The following is a 15,878-nucleotide window of genomic DNA, read 5'->3' on the forward strand; positions in this document are numbered from 1 at the left end:
TGCAAGGGCTGCATAGGGCGAGCCTGTCTCAACACCAAGCCCACAGTGGGGCAGAGCAGCATGCACCTGTACTCTCTGCACTTGGGAGGTGAGGAAGAGAGAGTGCTGCAAGTTCGGAGCCAGCCTGGTCTATTTTGCAAGCTGCCAGGCCTCCCAAGACCTTATCTCACAGACCAAAACCAGAACCAACCAACCCACCCCACCCCCACCTGCGATGGGCCCCAGGGGTTCTGGTGCACCCAGGATGGCACTGTGTTTGGTGAGGTCTGGGGTCCACCCTCGAGGAAGAGGAAGGTAGGAGTCTGTGAGTGTCTTAGATACATTCTTTCAAGTTCCTCAGGTCCTGGAAGAGAAAGGCTGCCCCCTTTCGGTTACACTTCCCTGTGAGCTTGTGCTGTTAGGATGTGATAGACAGTTGTGTTGGAGCTTCCAAAACAGATTATCAAATCTGATGATATGGGGATATTTGGAAAATAGAGTTATATTCCAAAGCCTTCAGATCCATATATTTTTGGCAGGGAGGTGGGGCACAGTGACTGATTTAACTCAGGCAGGACTCAAACTTGCTTTTAGCTTCTGATGACTTTTAGCTTCTGATCATCCTGCCTCTGCCCATGAATGCTGGGATTACAGATGTGCACTACCATGCCCAAGTTGGCTTTCATGGTGGTTGAGATCAAACCCAGGACATTTGTTGCAACATAGGAAAGCACTCTTTCACCTGAACTATATATGCCCCAGGCCTTCCCTATCTGTTTTCCTGTTGAATTTTATATACATCTTCTGACAGGCATTACTAGAAATATTCATGTTCAAATTTAAAAAATGAAAAACAAGTAGAAATAAGTATGCTCAAGGAAAATCGCTTTTCTGCTTAAACTGTTTTGAAGCAAACTCTTTTGAAGTCTGTGCGTCCAGTTGTAAACAAACAAACAAACAACCCAAAAAACCCCTCTCCTTCAGCTTATCCTGTGTTGTAAACCAGGATTCTTGTAAAGGGAACACACTATGAGAGAGCCTCGCTTCCGCCCGCCCTTGAGTTAGGCTCTAAACATTGCTGGATCCCTGTCATTAGCTCATTCCGTGGTTCTTCCTTGGGTCGCGCACCACTTAGGACCACATTACAATCTTAGCTGGTTTTCCATGGTTTTCTACCCCAGGGTGGTCTTTCCATCTGTGTGTCTGCATTTTCCATTTCTCCGACTCCTCTCCTTGCTGGTTTCCAGACTGTCCTAGTCTGCACTTTGATCTTGCTAACCTTGGCAGGCCTCCTCTGCTGGGACGGCAACTACCTTCCACTTCTTTGGAGACGGAGCAGGATTGGTCCGTATTCGTTGAACTGGACAGCAAGGCCAGGCAGAGGATCACTGTTGAGGTTTTTGTCTTGGTTCTGTTTTTCCACCAAATGAAGACACTATATTGGGAAGCAGAGGAGCTGTAACAGAAAGGACGGTGGAGCAGGACAGCATATTTTTCTGAGGCATGTGATTCATGTCTCACCTTCTATTCTGTCCTGGTGTATGCATAGCCAGCTTGAGCATTTTCATTTATAACCGCTGCGTGGCTCAGGCTAAATAGTTAGATCTGAGGGCAGAACTCAGGCAGACTGGGACCAAGCCATCCTGAAATTGCATGGCAGCTCAGCTTGTCTGAGTGTCCCAGACTGGGAGATGGAATGCTGGTTCAGCCCACTGCTGAGGACAGGATGGATTCAGTGAGTCTGCCTCCTGTATGTTCTGTTCAGAACGTTCTATGTCTGGATTTTTAATGCAACCCCAACTTTAGTAGATGGCCTCATTCCCGACACTCTGATTTTACTGCTAAAGGAGCATGCGCAGCTCTTATGAGAGTGAGTGATGATGCTGTATGCCAATGGGAAACACTACAGATGCCATCTTCCTTAGAGGACCCTTGGGTAATAGTGAGAGACGTCTGAAGTGAATGAAGCTATTGGCTCTAGACCCACATCTTTGTGAGACTCCTGACCGTGTGCTTGGTGCAGATGAAATGCTTGGTGTTCCAGGTGAGGCGTGTATCTAATGCAGGCAAGCAGTGTCCTAAGCATGACCTCCCCTCTCTTGTCCTCTCTCAGAGTGCTGAGCAGATCGCGGAGCTCTGCAGGGGCTTAAAGGGCACCCACGCCAACAGCATGGAAGCACCAACAGAGAGCCATGACCCGCCCCCCAGGCCTCTGGCTCGCCACCTCTCAGACGCCGACCGCCTCCGGAAAGTCATCCAGGAGCTTGTAGACACGGAGAAGTCTTATGTGAAGGTAATGGGAAGTGGTGGGCATGCACGCCCCTTTGTTGAGGATGATGTCGAGTTGGTAGACACCTGTGATTGCCTCTGCCTGGGACATCTGCCACTCAGGATGGAGCCGTGTGCTCCCTGAGGTGAACTGCTGCAGGGAAGGGAGGGCAGGCAGGCTGGGTGGGTAGAAGAACTGAGAAGACTCTGAAAATTGGGATTCTTGGCTCCTTTGGTTGCCAAGGCAGCTTTCACTATGGAAACAGTTGTTTCGAGTTCATTATTTGCAGTCGGTGGGAACGGAGTCTACACTGCTTCAACAAGAAGAGTAGAGATCACTTTGGGTTATGAGGAGCTGGGGAGCAATTTATACCCCAGGGGCCCTGAATATAGGTTCTCAGAATCGAGGTGGTCAGCCCTATCCATGGGAAGCCCTGTGCAGAATGGAAGCACTTTACTATATCGTGACAAAGGCATAGCTACCATTCTCTTGGGTACCCACTGAATTCACTTATCTGATCAGCCAGCCCCTGGTTAGTGCTTTGAGAAACATTCTATTAACACAGGAGATTGGAAATACAGTATTCTTGGCTGTAAGCATTTGCCGATGCTTTGAGGCTATCTTCAGCTTGCTCCATTTGTCAGTGTCTGGAAGGACATGGCACAGGACAGTGGCACAGGATCCAGGCCTGGGCTGGCTTGGAGTGCTGTATATCCTTTGGAAAGGGCCTGGTTGGTCCCTCTGCTTGTCACCAGCTTTTCAGAAATTCTTACATCTGTTAAGTCCACGAGTCACCCATTGGCACACATGTGGCTGGGACCCTTTTCTCTATAAAACACAACCAAGGAGCTGGGGATGCAGCTCATTTGGTACAGTGCTTGCCAAACATGTGCAAAGTCCGGGTTTGATGCCGAATATGATGGTGCATGCCTGTAATCCCAGCACTCTGGAAGTAGAGGAAGGAAGATCAGAAGCTGTTATTCTCAGCTACATAATGAGTTGAGGCCAGGCTGGGCTATACTAGACTTTCTCTAGAACCAAACCAAACCAAACCAACTAACCAGCCAGCCAGCCAACCAACCAACCAACCAACCAACCAACCAAAACCATCCAACCAACCAACCAACCAACCAAGGCTCTTAGTGTGCTGCTGCTGATTCCCAACACTTTCTCAGAAATCTTATTCACAGTTGGCTCTAGTGCCTCTTCTTTTGGTCTGTAGGAGGGAAAGAAAAGCTAGAGAGATTTTTGGCTTCACTTCCAGTATGCCTTGTTCTATATCCTGTGAAAGAGAGGGACTTCCAGGAAGCTCAGAACCTCTTCCGGGACCCAGCAGCCTTGTTCAAGCAGCTCCTGGAGCTGTGCTTGAGACCCTGGAGCCATCAGACATCTGAACAGCATCATAGAACCTGCTGTGTCCAGGGCAGAGTCGGGGACAGAATGGATTCTCTTTTGCCACCATCCTCCTTTTGGAGTACACTGTACTAGCAGGGCCATTTCCAGTAACGGTTAGGCTGCTGAGGTAGATGGATGAGCAGGCAGTCGAGGAAGGACCGACTCTTCCTTCCCTGCAAGAACCCTGCCGTTTGTTTGTGTAGGGACCCAGGCATGGAGGCCCTTTGCCACCCCGGGCTCAGCGTGACCCGCTCCTGCTGTGCAGCAGATCCTCTGGGCAAGTGGCATTAGCTTGGGCAGGAGTGACTGTGTGACAAAATAACCAGTGTTCAGTGCAGACTAAAAGTTCACATGTGCCCCCCACTATTCATTCATTTCTTGTTGCTGACTTAACACAGGATTTTCTTCTTGTCCTGCTTGGATCTAACCCTAAATCTGCATGCACCTTGAAATTGTCCACATCTGTGTGTCCAGTGAGATTTGATCTAGTAATTCATAGCCACCTTCCCTCCTCACATTCCCAGGTTGTTGTAGACATGGAGAGGGAAGGAGGGAGGGAGACAAGGAGGGAGGGAGGGAAAGAGAGGGGGGGAGGGAAGGAGGGACAGAAGGCAGGGAAGTTTGGTCATTGTGAAGAACTGGCAATGTTGAGTGTGCTCTCACAGTGGTAACTAGTTAGGCTCTGGGCTTCATGCAGTCTAAGACTTTTCCCTTACAAAACTGGGGAGTCAGTTTTACTGAGGAGGTAGAGACTGGCAGATCTCTGAATTCAAAGTTAGCCTGGTCTACATAGTGAGTATGCATGGTAGTCAATTAGCTTTAGATGTCTGACTCCTGTTTTTTCAGAATAAATGAAACCCCAAAGAAGTCTTTTCTGTTACTAAAATATATATTGCTTTTGGCTTCAAGTTCTTAAATAGAAACTTTAGTGGGTTATGTAAATATTTCCACCGTTGCATTCTCCTAGTGACTGGACCAGTTGAGACTCCAGTGCGGCTTAGGCTGTAAACATCTCAACTTCTCAGTGTTGGCGCTCTTGCACCTGAACACATGAGTTGGAAATTCTGCTGGTTTCTGCCTGAAGTCACAGCTTCATATAGGGGCTGTCACAGTGCTCCTTGGCACAGAAAATAAAGCCAGGTCACTCCAGCAGTGCCTAGCTGACCTTCCCTTCCTCTCCAGAGATGATGGTTTCTGTGGCAGGAAAGACAGAGCCTGCTCTGTCAACAAGAAGTTAATGGGAGAGAGGGTGCTGATGACATATAGTGCATCTGTACAGTCTAGGAGGTGGTGGTATGGAGTCATTAATCTTTGTCTTAGGTAGGCAATGATAACCACTTTGAAGGGCAAGACTATAACAAGACACATGCCACTATTTCTAAGGGAAGTCTTTGGAGCTGCTGCCTGGGCTACTGGAATCAACTGGTTATTCTGGAGATTTATGTGTTAAAGCTACTCTTCTCTTGGCTTTCAGGATCTGAGCTGCCTCTTTGAACTGTACTTGGAGCCACTTCAGAATGAGACCTTTCTTACCCAAGATGAGGTAAATAGCAAAAACCTTCCTTCAGGGTTTGTACCCGAGAACCACGGGGGAAAAACAAAACTGCTTTGTTGTTGTTATTAAGATAGGGTCTCACTGTGCTGTTTCTTGGCTGGCCTGGTACTATGTAGACCAGGCTGGCCTTGAATTCACAGAGATCTTCCATCCACTATGTCCCCAGTGTGAGGATTAAAGGCCTATGCCATCATGCCTGATGCAAAGAACACGTTTTACTTAAGTGTGTGACTTTGATTTGGGCTGTACCCATGCCGTCTATGGCTTCTTGTAGCCCATGGATGGCAGGCTGGATACAACAGTCCTAGAAAACAGCTGTAGATTCCAATGAATACTCACTCAAGTTGAATGGTCTTCAAAAAGTCTTGTGTGTGGCCGCTGTTCCAGAAAGCTCAGTGACATATTTACAAAGGCAGAAGGACGATTTTTTTTCCAGGAGGTATGGCCAAAAGTTACTTTTCAGTTTATGGATTATTAATATTAAATCATAGGAATTAGTTTTTTTTTCTAATTTCTGTTTCCCCCGATTTTTAAATTCCAAATCCACTTAAAAAGTAACCTTGGAACTGTGGAATCGTAGGGAGATGGAGTTGCGTCTCTCTGGGTGTAGACTATACCCCTGTGACTAGGCTCTGTAAAGGCTCTGCTTTTGCCTGCGTCTAGGGGTGTACTTCCTGTGCAGGCAGAGGCTGAGGGAGCCTAGCTTGTCCTGGCCACACCTTTTTACATCTTCTCCCCCTTCACGTAGATGGAGTCACTTTTTGGGAGCCTGCCAGAGATGCTGGAGTTTCAAAAGGTGTTCCTGGAGACTCTGGAGGATGGGATCTCTGCTTCCTCAGACTTCAGTGTCCTGGAAACCCCCTCACAGTTTCGGGTAAGTACTTCGAATTTGGATTAAAGCAAATGTAGGTGGGTAGGGTGTAAAGTTCTCCCCCCAGCCCATGTAGGTGAATTCAGTGTTGCATTGCATCGCTTTCTCTGTGGGTGGGGAAAGGCGGCTTCGTATCTTTGCCCTGGAGTGACTGTGTTCAGGGGTCAGCCGTCTGGGTCACCTGATTCAGCACCTCTACACCACTGACTTTCAAGAAAGGCACTGTAGAAACTTCCTTTAAAGCAAGAGCAACTCCCCTGCAGTGGATGCCTCTCTTATGAGGTCTTAGAAAATTGGGCTGGAGAACGTGGATTTCAGATGACTCTCGGGGAACCTTGTCCTTTGTGAAGGAGTAATTGTAAGGACCATGGCTGACAGGAAGTTCTTCCAGAGGTGAAAGGTAAGGCAGGAGAAGGGAAGTTAGAAGCATACCAAGGCCCCACCCCTTAAACCAGTGGTTCCACACTGGTTGGTTGTGATCCTTTTGGGGGTCTAACGACCCTTTCACATGGGGCTGCCTAAGATCACCAGAATACCAGGTTGAGAACCAGTGCCTTAGACCATTTGTTGTGAGTTCTGTCAGATAGTTAATCTGCTTCCAGGACTGCCTCTGCCAAAACCTTTGCCATCAATCTAAAGATCTGCCAGGGCACTGCCTAGACTGTTCTCGATCTACAGACTGAACAGAACAGTGCCGACAGTTGTCGAAGCAAATTCTTTGCTGAAGCCAGAGCCCATCATGGAAGACATGTCTGATTTGCCCTTCTCTCCTTCCTTCTAGAAACTGCTGTTCTCTCTTGGAGGTTCTTTCCTTTACTACGCAGATCACTTCAAACTGTACAGTGGGTTCTGCGCCAACCACATTAAAGTACAGAGGGTTCTAGAGCGAGGTGAGTTGTTTAGACCCTTTATGGTGCTTTCTTCTAACTGTTAATAAGGGATAGGTCTGCATCCAGCGAGTAAAGAGTTGAATATAATTTTCATGGTTTGTCCTCCTCTTGAGATAGAAGTGAGAGGGAGAGTTTTCATTATTCGCAGTGATGGTGGTCGTGGGCAGGTGGGTTCCAAGCTTTGTCGTATGTCACTTCGCTGCTGTTGTTGTTTTTTGCTTTTCCTGGGAAGACATTCCAGCCACATGCCTTGGATGAGTGGAGAGAATGCATACTGTGTCTTATTTTCTACAGTTCTGTTAACTTTCTTAGGCCCGTGGAGCTATAAACACCCCACCATCAAACTTCCAGGAGGCACATAACTAAGGTGGCTTTCCTGGTGGAACTGGGGAAAAGGCCTCCCAGAGGCTGTCCACTCTCCCACTGTCATCAAGGTGACGGGGCGACCTACTCTACGTTTACAGAGTGTGTGGAGAGGCTTCTTCTATAATCTCGGGTTTAACATTTCTATGGAAGCTACTTAAACCCACTTGGTTTAAATGCAGAACTTCACAGTAGCCTAGAATTTTCAAGTTAAAAAAAAATAAGAATGCAAAAAAAAAAAAAAAAAAAAACCAAACCAAACAAAAAACCAAACAATACCTCCCCCCAAAGCCTGTTTCTTGGAATGCTTCAAATGGCTGTGAGCTGGCCAAATGGCCCATCTTCTCTGGCCACTTTCAATAAAGGACCGAGTACACCTGCTCTTCCAAAACCCACTGACTCCAACCTGTCCTTTAACATAAAGATGAAGGATCATCTAGATACCTACATGGTCTGGCAATCAGCGTCTTCGATGAGCTATCGGTTTTACCTTGAGCTATAACCTGAATGAAGGCATTTCTTCATCCAACCTGGTTGGACTCTAAATGGCTGGTCTGCCAATGGCAACCCGGGAAATCCAGTGTGATGGCCGCCGGCATGTCCGCTGCCCAATCACATATGTGCCTGTCATAACACTGACACAGGATAGAGGCAGTTCTTGCTGCTCAGGGATCCGCACGCCTGTAAGCAGGTCTGGTCTGCTTGGAGCTGTGTGGTGAAGGCTTCCAAGGTGGGGTGATAGTACTTTTCAATAGTGTATAGAGTAAGTGCTAGATCGGGGGAGTTAATGCTTCTTTTGTAATTGAAGCCCATCTTTAGGCCACCTAGACCAATCATGGGTACACAAGGCTATACTGTGACCTCATATCCTTCTCTGCCATCCCAGTAAGCTACCTTCACTTGCAGGCTCTGTCAGTGGTGTGACAAAGACACTTGCTACTCTTCTCTGGTACATAGAACTGTGTCCTTGACCCATGGATGCATTTGGTTTTATCATCGAATGACATTAGGACTGTGGAAATACGTAAAACTCCACTGCAAGATAGCGTAATAGGGTTTATTCATCCACCATGTTCTCCTAAGGATCTTTTAATCCATTGGTGTTACAGCTAAAACCGACAAGGCCTTCAAGGCTTTTCTGGATGCCCGCAATCCCACCAAGCAGCATTCCTCCACGCTGGAGTCGTATCTCATCAAGCCTGTTCAGAGAGTGCTCAAGTATCCTCTGCTTCTCAAGGAGCTGGTGTCACTGACTGACCATGAGAGTGAAGAACACTATCACCTGACAGGTAAGGCTGAGGCCGAGGGTGCTAGCTGGCTGTTCTCTTCCCCAGGAATCCCTGGTACTGTGCCTACCTGCTCATCTTAGTTCCAGCTTCTACATAAGAAAACAGCGCAATGTAGCCATCCTCCGAGGTGCCCAATGGACACTGAAACTCATAGCACTGTCTCTCTCCTCTTGAGTGCTGGGACTAAAGGTGTATATCATGACACCTGGCTTAAAGGGAATCTTGCAGTGAGATTGCTCTTACTAAATTGATTGTGAGGGATGATTTGAAAACTTAAACTAATGTAATTTAGGTCTAGTGAGTTGAAGTAGAAGACTACAGGTCCCTTGGCGAGAGAACAGTATTATAAGAACCCCTCCCTCACTGAGTCTCTCCTGTCCTTGCTGTGGCCTTGGCCATGCTACAGCTCATGCTTGCTGCATGGGGTGCCACCTTGTGGAGATCTCTGAGCAGTGCTCAGATCCAATGACAGGCATCCAGTGGCAGTTGGTACCTTGGTGGCTGGTGTCTCCCAGGGGCTGGCTACAATGGCTGGCCTGAGGTACAGTTTGACAATAGCACCGAGGCTCTGGAGATGAGAGCTAAGTGCCCCATAGGCTCAGAGAGAAGTGATTGTTTCCCATGTATTAAAGCTAGCAGGTCTAGTTGAGCCACAACAACATTCCCAGGCAGAAGCAGGTTAGTTGCACTGAGAATTATCACTGAGAAGAATATGAAGCAAACTTGTATTTCCAATGTACACATACTTTGGTATCATAACCAATAAAGCCAGGATCTGTTTTACATGAATGCTAAATTGTATAAGTAAATGATGTAAATTGCAATTAGTCCTTTGTCCCTCATATGCCCCTTGCCCAAGTTATAGACAAATAGCAAGTATAATGCAAACAGCTGAGCTGGCAGTTGGGTAGTGGTGATTTACAGACCCCGGAAGGAAGTATTGCACTTTTTCCTTGAACTGGAGCGCCGAACTCTAGGCCTATGTGTTTGAAGCTGGTGTGAGCACTGAGCCTCACCTCCTGCCCTCTGACGTTGTAACTGAACATTGTAGAGGAGACGCTGAATGGAAGAGCAGCAACCCCGAGGCCAGACGAGTTGGGTTGGATTCTGGTGCCCGCTAGCTACTCATTATTCTCTAGAACTCTGTTTTCTATTCTGTAATATGGTATTGGCTACCGTCATTGTGTTCTTTGGGGGCACATAAAACAGTTAGGATGTGGAACTGGGACAAGGTTAGCTTCATTAATGGCACTTCTCACAGTCTCCTCATTTCTGAGAGGATTTGAGGTAGAAGACAGTCTGACTACCCTTGACTGGAACACCTGCATTAAAGGGGCTGTACCTCAATCTTGCTGCCATTTGTTGAGAGCTGGACGCCCTTGCTGGCATTTGATGGGATACAGAATAAGCAAGCGTGCTCTCATATTTTTCAGAAGCACTAAAGGCCATGGAAAAAGTAGCCAGTCACATCAATGAGATGCAGAAGATCTATGAGGACTACGGCACGGTGTTTGACCAGCTGGTGGCCGAGCAGAGTGGCACAGAGAAGGAGGTCTGTGGGGGCTCTGGACTGAGCAGCTTCACGCCTGGGTGGACGAGCTTAGGGTGACTTTAGAGTAGCTGCTTGGTTAGACATTCCTGGGGGAGACAAAATCATTGTTTGCTCTTAATACATAAAGTAATTATATAGTTTATGGAGAAATGTAATGGAAAATGTATTAACTAATCTAACAATGTAACCGTGTCATGTTAGCATTGTACGGAGGCCACAGAAGCACCAGAGCGGGCTTCTCCCCTCCCCACTCCTTTCCTATGCGTGTGGAGTTGTAGGTCCAGAAACTACAACCCAGGGAAGGCTGGGCTTGGGGAGTGGAGGAAGGAAGGAGCCCGGCATGTAGATAAAATATAGCTCTGCTTCCCGTGTTCCCTTCCGGTGACCGGTCTGTTTTGACCTTGGATAGGAGTGATTACCTGCTTACTCAAGCAGACCCAGTGATCAGTGACATTCTGTTCTGCGTGTTTTTCACTTTTGCGTGGTTGCTAAAACTAGAACACTGAGCTTTTAAAGTGCATATAAGAAGTAGAAAGTGGCAGGAACTGAAATGGGACAGAGCTCTTTTTTTTTTTTTTTTTAAATTTAGGTCAATTAGGCGTATTTTATTAGCAGCCTAATATTTGTAGTTTATCTACCTGAAGTAAATGCTAAGTAAACAGACTCCTTAGATGAACATGGCTTCTGTGGTAGAACTGTCTCCCATGTAAGTGTGCACTGAAACAAAAAACTACCACCTCCTATTAGTTAACAGTTCTGCAATCCCAGCTATTTGGTAGGCTGAGGCGGAATTGCAGTACCAAAGTCTGCCTGGGTTTCAGGGTAAGTTCAAGGTCAGCCTAAGAAATTTAGAAGGACCCTGTCTCAAAACAAAAAATAAAGAGGCCCAGGCCAAGGATGTAGCTCAGTGGTAAGACCCTGGTCCAGCAGGCAGGACGCATAAGTCATCCCTATTGCTAATATTATTCATAGGGCGGAGCTTGGCTCACAGTTACAGACATCCCACCCTTCATGCTGTGCTGATGGAGACCAGATAAACAAAGCAGTATGCATGCACATTTTAGCAGTCAGCTCATGTATACAATTCTGTGTCTAACACCAAACATTCCCTGGTTTCCACATCTTTGCTTCTTGTCTTTACAATGTAGGTGACAGAGCTGTCCATGGGGGAACTTCTGATGCACTCTACCGTCTCCTGGTTGAATCCGTTCCTGTCCCTAGGAAAGGCCAGGAAGGACATTGAGCTCACAGTATTTGGTTGGTATTCCTTCCAGATGCTTTAACAGTAACAAGAAGCCTAACACTACCGTTCTTGCTGACTCCTGGTGTTGGGGAGTTGGGAGGACGCTGCTAGGGGAAGCACCTCATGAGGTGCTTTGGAGAGCTGCTGTCTAAACAGTGCTGCATTTCAAACCCTCTTCCTTCTCACCCAGAACCAGGAGAGCACGTAGGTAGTACGTTCTCGCCGAGACCTAGGTGCTATGGCCTAGGCTGTCACTACGACAATGGATAAACAAATGGCAGGACCTGCTTTCCTAGGCAGGACCTGCTTTCCTAGGCAGGACCTTCTGCACGTTCAAGTCGGACAAGGCAAAGCAGTGCTAAGGCAGTGGGATGTCAGAGGCATGAATTTCAAGTACTTGGTTCCCAGAAAGCACCCAGCTCTAATTTAACCTTGGAAGGGTTTGCAGAGAATAACAAGACCTTTCTTTTTCTTGAACTCTTTTTAGTTTTTAAGAGAGCTGTCATACTGGTTTATAAAGAAAACTGCAAGCTGAAAAAGAAACAGGTAAGAACAATGACTTTCATTTCAAAGGTGAGAGCCTTTTCACAGCTCTCCCGTGCTGTACGGAAAAGCTTGCTAAGAATCCTGGCCTCACTGTCCAACAGAACGCAACACCATCTGTCTTATTCTCTTACACTCTATTATAAAGCACTTACAAAAAAATAAAAATATCACCCTCCAGGCCTACGCGGCTCGGTGAACTCATACAGTTCGAATAGCATTAGGAATGGAAGCTTTGGAGCTTCGCAGTAAACTTTACATGCATAGTGCTAGCTCACGTTATCCACCATCAAAACCAAAATATTCATGACAGAATTAGAACTAGAAAAACAATTAGCTTTATATCCTCTTCATAACTTGAGTATATTACTTGCGCGCAATCCTTCCTAATCCCCTGTAGTTTAGCCTTTCCTGTTATTTTCATGTTATATTGTACTCAGATGTACATTTTTTAGATACATGCATATGTACAAACACTGCTGGCTAAATTCTGCATGAGAAGAACAGTGTTTCCTGAGACCGAGTGACCTCACTTGTCATTTACTTTCTAAGTCCGTCCACTTCATTGTAAATGTTTAACATCACTTTTCTTTGGGGCTGAGCACAGTGCCTCCTGCCTCAAGTTTTCCTTGACCGTTTATCTTTTGATGGACAGTTAGTTTGATCCCAGTGAATAGAGCAGCAGTAAACATGGGAGTGCGCATCTCCATGGTGGGCTATCGAGTTCTCTGCACGTATGCCCAGAGGTGGGACAGTGGCCCATCTATTTTAAAGGATGTTACAATAAACACCTAGGTGAGGTCAAAACAGAAAACTTTTATTCCCTGATAATAATAGTCCGTGCAGTTCCATGCACACAGAGGCCTACGTTTTAGCTTTAGAATCATTTTTACTTTGATTCTGGAGACTGCCGGAAGGCAAGGCTGCCATCTTGGCAGACAGGGAACCTTGTGTTCCATGAACTCCCCCCCTCTCACTTTGGCACAGTCCCATCCCAAGCCTGGGAGGTCTTTGCGAACTGGGTGTGTACCTGGTTTGTATGCATCTAAGGTACCCACAAGGGTCCTGCACACACATCAAGATACCTCTGTTCACTGTACACGCGATTGTAACTTCTTCCTGGTGGTCTCTCATGTTGCAGCCCTCAAATTCCCGGCCTGCTCACAACTCTGCTGATTTGGAGCCATTTAAATTCCGCTGGTTGATTCCCATATCTGCGCTTCAAGTCAGACTCGGGAACACGGCAGGTAAAGACACTTTAGGGAATGCAATGACCAGAAACATTTCCACGTGCTTTTCATTCACGTGGGATGGAAAGATGAGACTTCCATGTTAACAGGATTTCTGATAGCAGGAACGATTTATGAGCTCATGGGTTTCGGGTCGTGGTACGAATGCAGCAGAGGACATTATAACAGGAGCCTGTACTGGCAGACATCTGTTCACTCGGGTGGACAGGAAGCAGGGAGGAAGACAGGACGTGGGCGGGGCCTCAGTGGCCCAGGGCAACCATCTCTGGCCTCCCACCCTCCCCCTAGGCCCAGTCTACAGCCCCCACCCATTCTCCCTCAGTCTTACTGCACCTGGGCCTTGGGGACATCTTCAAACCATCGCACCTGGGGTCACACTTGCATGTATTTTACTTTTCAGAGAGAGAAAATGAGAACTGGGTTGTCTTGGCGGTTCCTCACAATCTTTTGGAAGAAACCAAGTGGCATTAGGATGGCCTTTTACGGACTCTGCATGGTTTCTTCACTTTTACAGTCAACAACTGTCAACGCTTCCTTTTTGCTGTGGGCTTTGATGCCATAAAATTAAACAAAGTTCCACAAACTTATATTTTATGAACATAGACATACTAGAAAATTTCTTAAGAGTACTGCAAATAAAGGGAAAAAAAAGAAAGAAACCCTTGACTTTGAACAATGTTCTGAGGACCTTCTAGAATAACTGGCAGTACAGCCTTTGACGACAGAGATCACAGGCTTATGTGGTCCTGCCAGAGGTGCTTTATGTTTCTAAGCATGTGACTGCATAGGATGGAGCTCCTGAGCAAATCCTCCCGTTTGTTTCAATAGGGGAAAGGAACTGGAACTAGGTAGCTGAGGCAAGATGCCCGCCACAAATTCAAGGACAGCCTGGGCTACAGTGTGAGCTCTTGATACAACAGAAGCAAAACCAAAACAAACAAACAAAAAAACCCCAAACAAAAAACAACTAAAAAACCCCACCACAACAAAAACTACCAACACACACACACACCAAGGAGGGATAGAGAATCTCAGCCCATCTTGTGTAGCTATTTGTCATTATCTTAGAGTATGGGTGGAGGAAAATGAAGAGACAGACCACCTCTGGGCATTTGAACTGTTGACAGCCCAGGTGTCCTCAACTGTAGGACTTTGGCAAAGTTGTGGACTCTGGTTTCTACTTCCTTTTCCCCAGGGACTGAAAACAATTCCACATGGGAGCTGATTCATACCAAGTCCGAAGTTGAAGGGCGGCCAGAAACCATCTTCCAACTGTGCTGCAGGTACTTCCCTGAGACGCGCTCTGAGACTTCACTGTGTCCCTTTAAGGGCATTAAGGGGCTGAAGAGATAGCTGAGGAGAGGCTGGATGTCTCCTGCTCTGCAGCAGGACTTGGGACTGGTTCCCAGCACCCATGTTTTGTGGCTTACAACCACTTGTGACTAGCTCTGTGGGATCTGACAACCTCTGGTCTGTTCAGCATCCCCCAACCTGACATGGAGTACATATATAGACACACAATTACACACAAGTACATGTTTGTTTTTAAAAAAAAAACTGTGTGTGTGTGTGGGGGGGATGTTTTTGGTGCCCTCCTGAATTTTGGTATGAGGGCACAGCCTCACTTAACTAGGGCAACTGATGGCCCAGTAGAATATATTGATCAGACATACTTTGTCAGGAAAGCCAGGCACACATTGGTGGGGTAGCTTGCTAGCTTCTGAGGGGCAAGGCAGAGCGGGCTGGGGCTTTATCCCTAGGAAGGTCCACAGAGAAGCAGAAAGACAGTGCACACTCTTTCTTCCCGCAGTGACTGTGACAGCAAGACCAGCATTGTTAAGGTGATTCGTTCTATTCTGAGGGAGAACTTCCGACGCCACATAAAGTGTGAGTTGCCATTGGAGAAGACATGCAAGGACCGACTAGTACCTCTTAAGAATCGAGTTCCTGTTTCTGCCAAATTAGGTGAGAATTTTGTCAGCCCTGTGTTTCAGTGAAGAACACATCATTAGGTTGTAATACAGCTATAACTAAATCTGCCAATGATCAAGAGTAACTTCACTTCCCCTTAAGAGAGCCAAGCCTCTTGCCCCGTCACCCTCTCCTAAATACCCACCTCCAGCCCCAACCCCCGCTCCCACCCGTCAGCACAATGCAGTGCAGACTTACTTTTCTTACTGTTTCTTCCTCTAAGATAAACAGGAGTCTGGGGACTTTGCTTACTCTGCAGGGTCCCTAGTTCTAGGCTTCCTGAAGGTCAATACTTAATTGGATCAAAGACAGGATAGACTCATTCTTATGCGATCACTGCTTGCTGGTCAGAAGCCTCTATTATGCTGTTCTTATTCTTTCTGGCTACTTTCCAAATTTAGCATTTTGTTTTGTTTCTTCCTTTAGAATTTTTTCCCCTAGTGGTGCTAAGGATGGAACCCAGTGTCTTTTAATAGATGCTAGTTAGGCCTTCTACCACTGAGCTGTCTCTCTGAATTCTTTGTCATCTTATAGGGCACACAGTCTCCCTCTCCCTACCCCACACCAATCTGATCTTTCCACATCTGCATACATTCTATTGTCAAGATATTCTGCGGTCATCACAACTAACGTGCTAATGGCTTATAGAAACGCCCAAACTAAGAATTTCCAGTTCTAGAGAACAATCACCCCCCTACTCCTGTTACC

At 46.7% G+C, this 15,878-nt stretch overlaps 1 protein-coding gene across 2 annotated transcripts in view; it reads left to right on the forward strand.

The window, feature by feature from the left end:
- The window catches only part of Tiam2 (TIAM Rac1 associated GEF 2), a 206,307-nt gene that overhangs the window by 188,874 nt on the left and 1,555 nt on the right, over positions 1–15,878 (forward strand). For both annotated transcript variants that reach the window (XM_052169691.1, XM_052169692.1), the window contains 11 exons: positions 2,093–2,272; positions 5,118–5,186; positions 5,947–6,072; positions 6,851–6,959; positions 8,432–8,611; positions 10,045–10,163; positions 11,312–11,420; positions 11,894–11,952; positions 13,091–13,196; positions 14,395–14,482; positions 15,010–15,164. In XM_052169691.1, coding sequence (XP_052025651.1) covers positions 2,093–2,272; positions 5,118–5,186; positions 5,947–6,072; positions 6,851–6,959; positions 8,432–8,611; positions 10,045–10,163; positions 11,312–11,420; positions 11,894–11,952; positions 13,091–13,196; positions 14,395–14,482; positions 15,010–15,164 — 1,300 coding nt within the window. The remainder of the gene's footprint in view (positions 1–2,092; positions 2,273–5,117; positions 5,187–5,946; positions 6,073–6,850; positions 6,960–8,431; positions 8,612–10,044; positions 10,164–11,311; positions 11,421–11,893; positions 11,953–13,090; positions 13,197–14,394; positions 14,483–15,009; positions 15,165–15,878) is intronic.

Source organism: Apodemus sylvaticus, chromosome 23 (genome assembly GCF_947179515.1).
Source record: "Apodemus sylvaticus chromosome 23, mApoSyl1.1, whole genome shotgun sequence".
NCBI lineage: Eukaryota > Metazoa > Chordata > Mammalia > Rodentia > Muridae > Apodemus > Apodemus sylvaticus.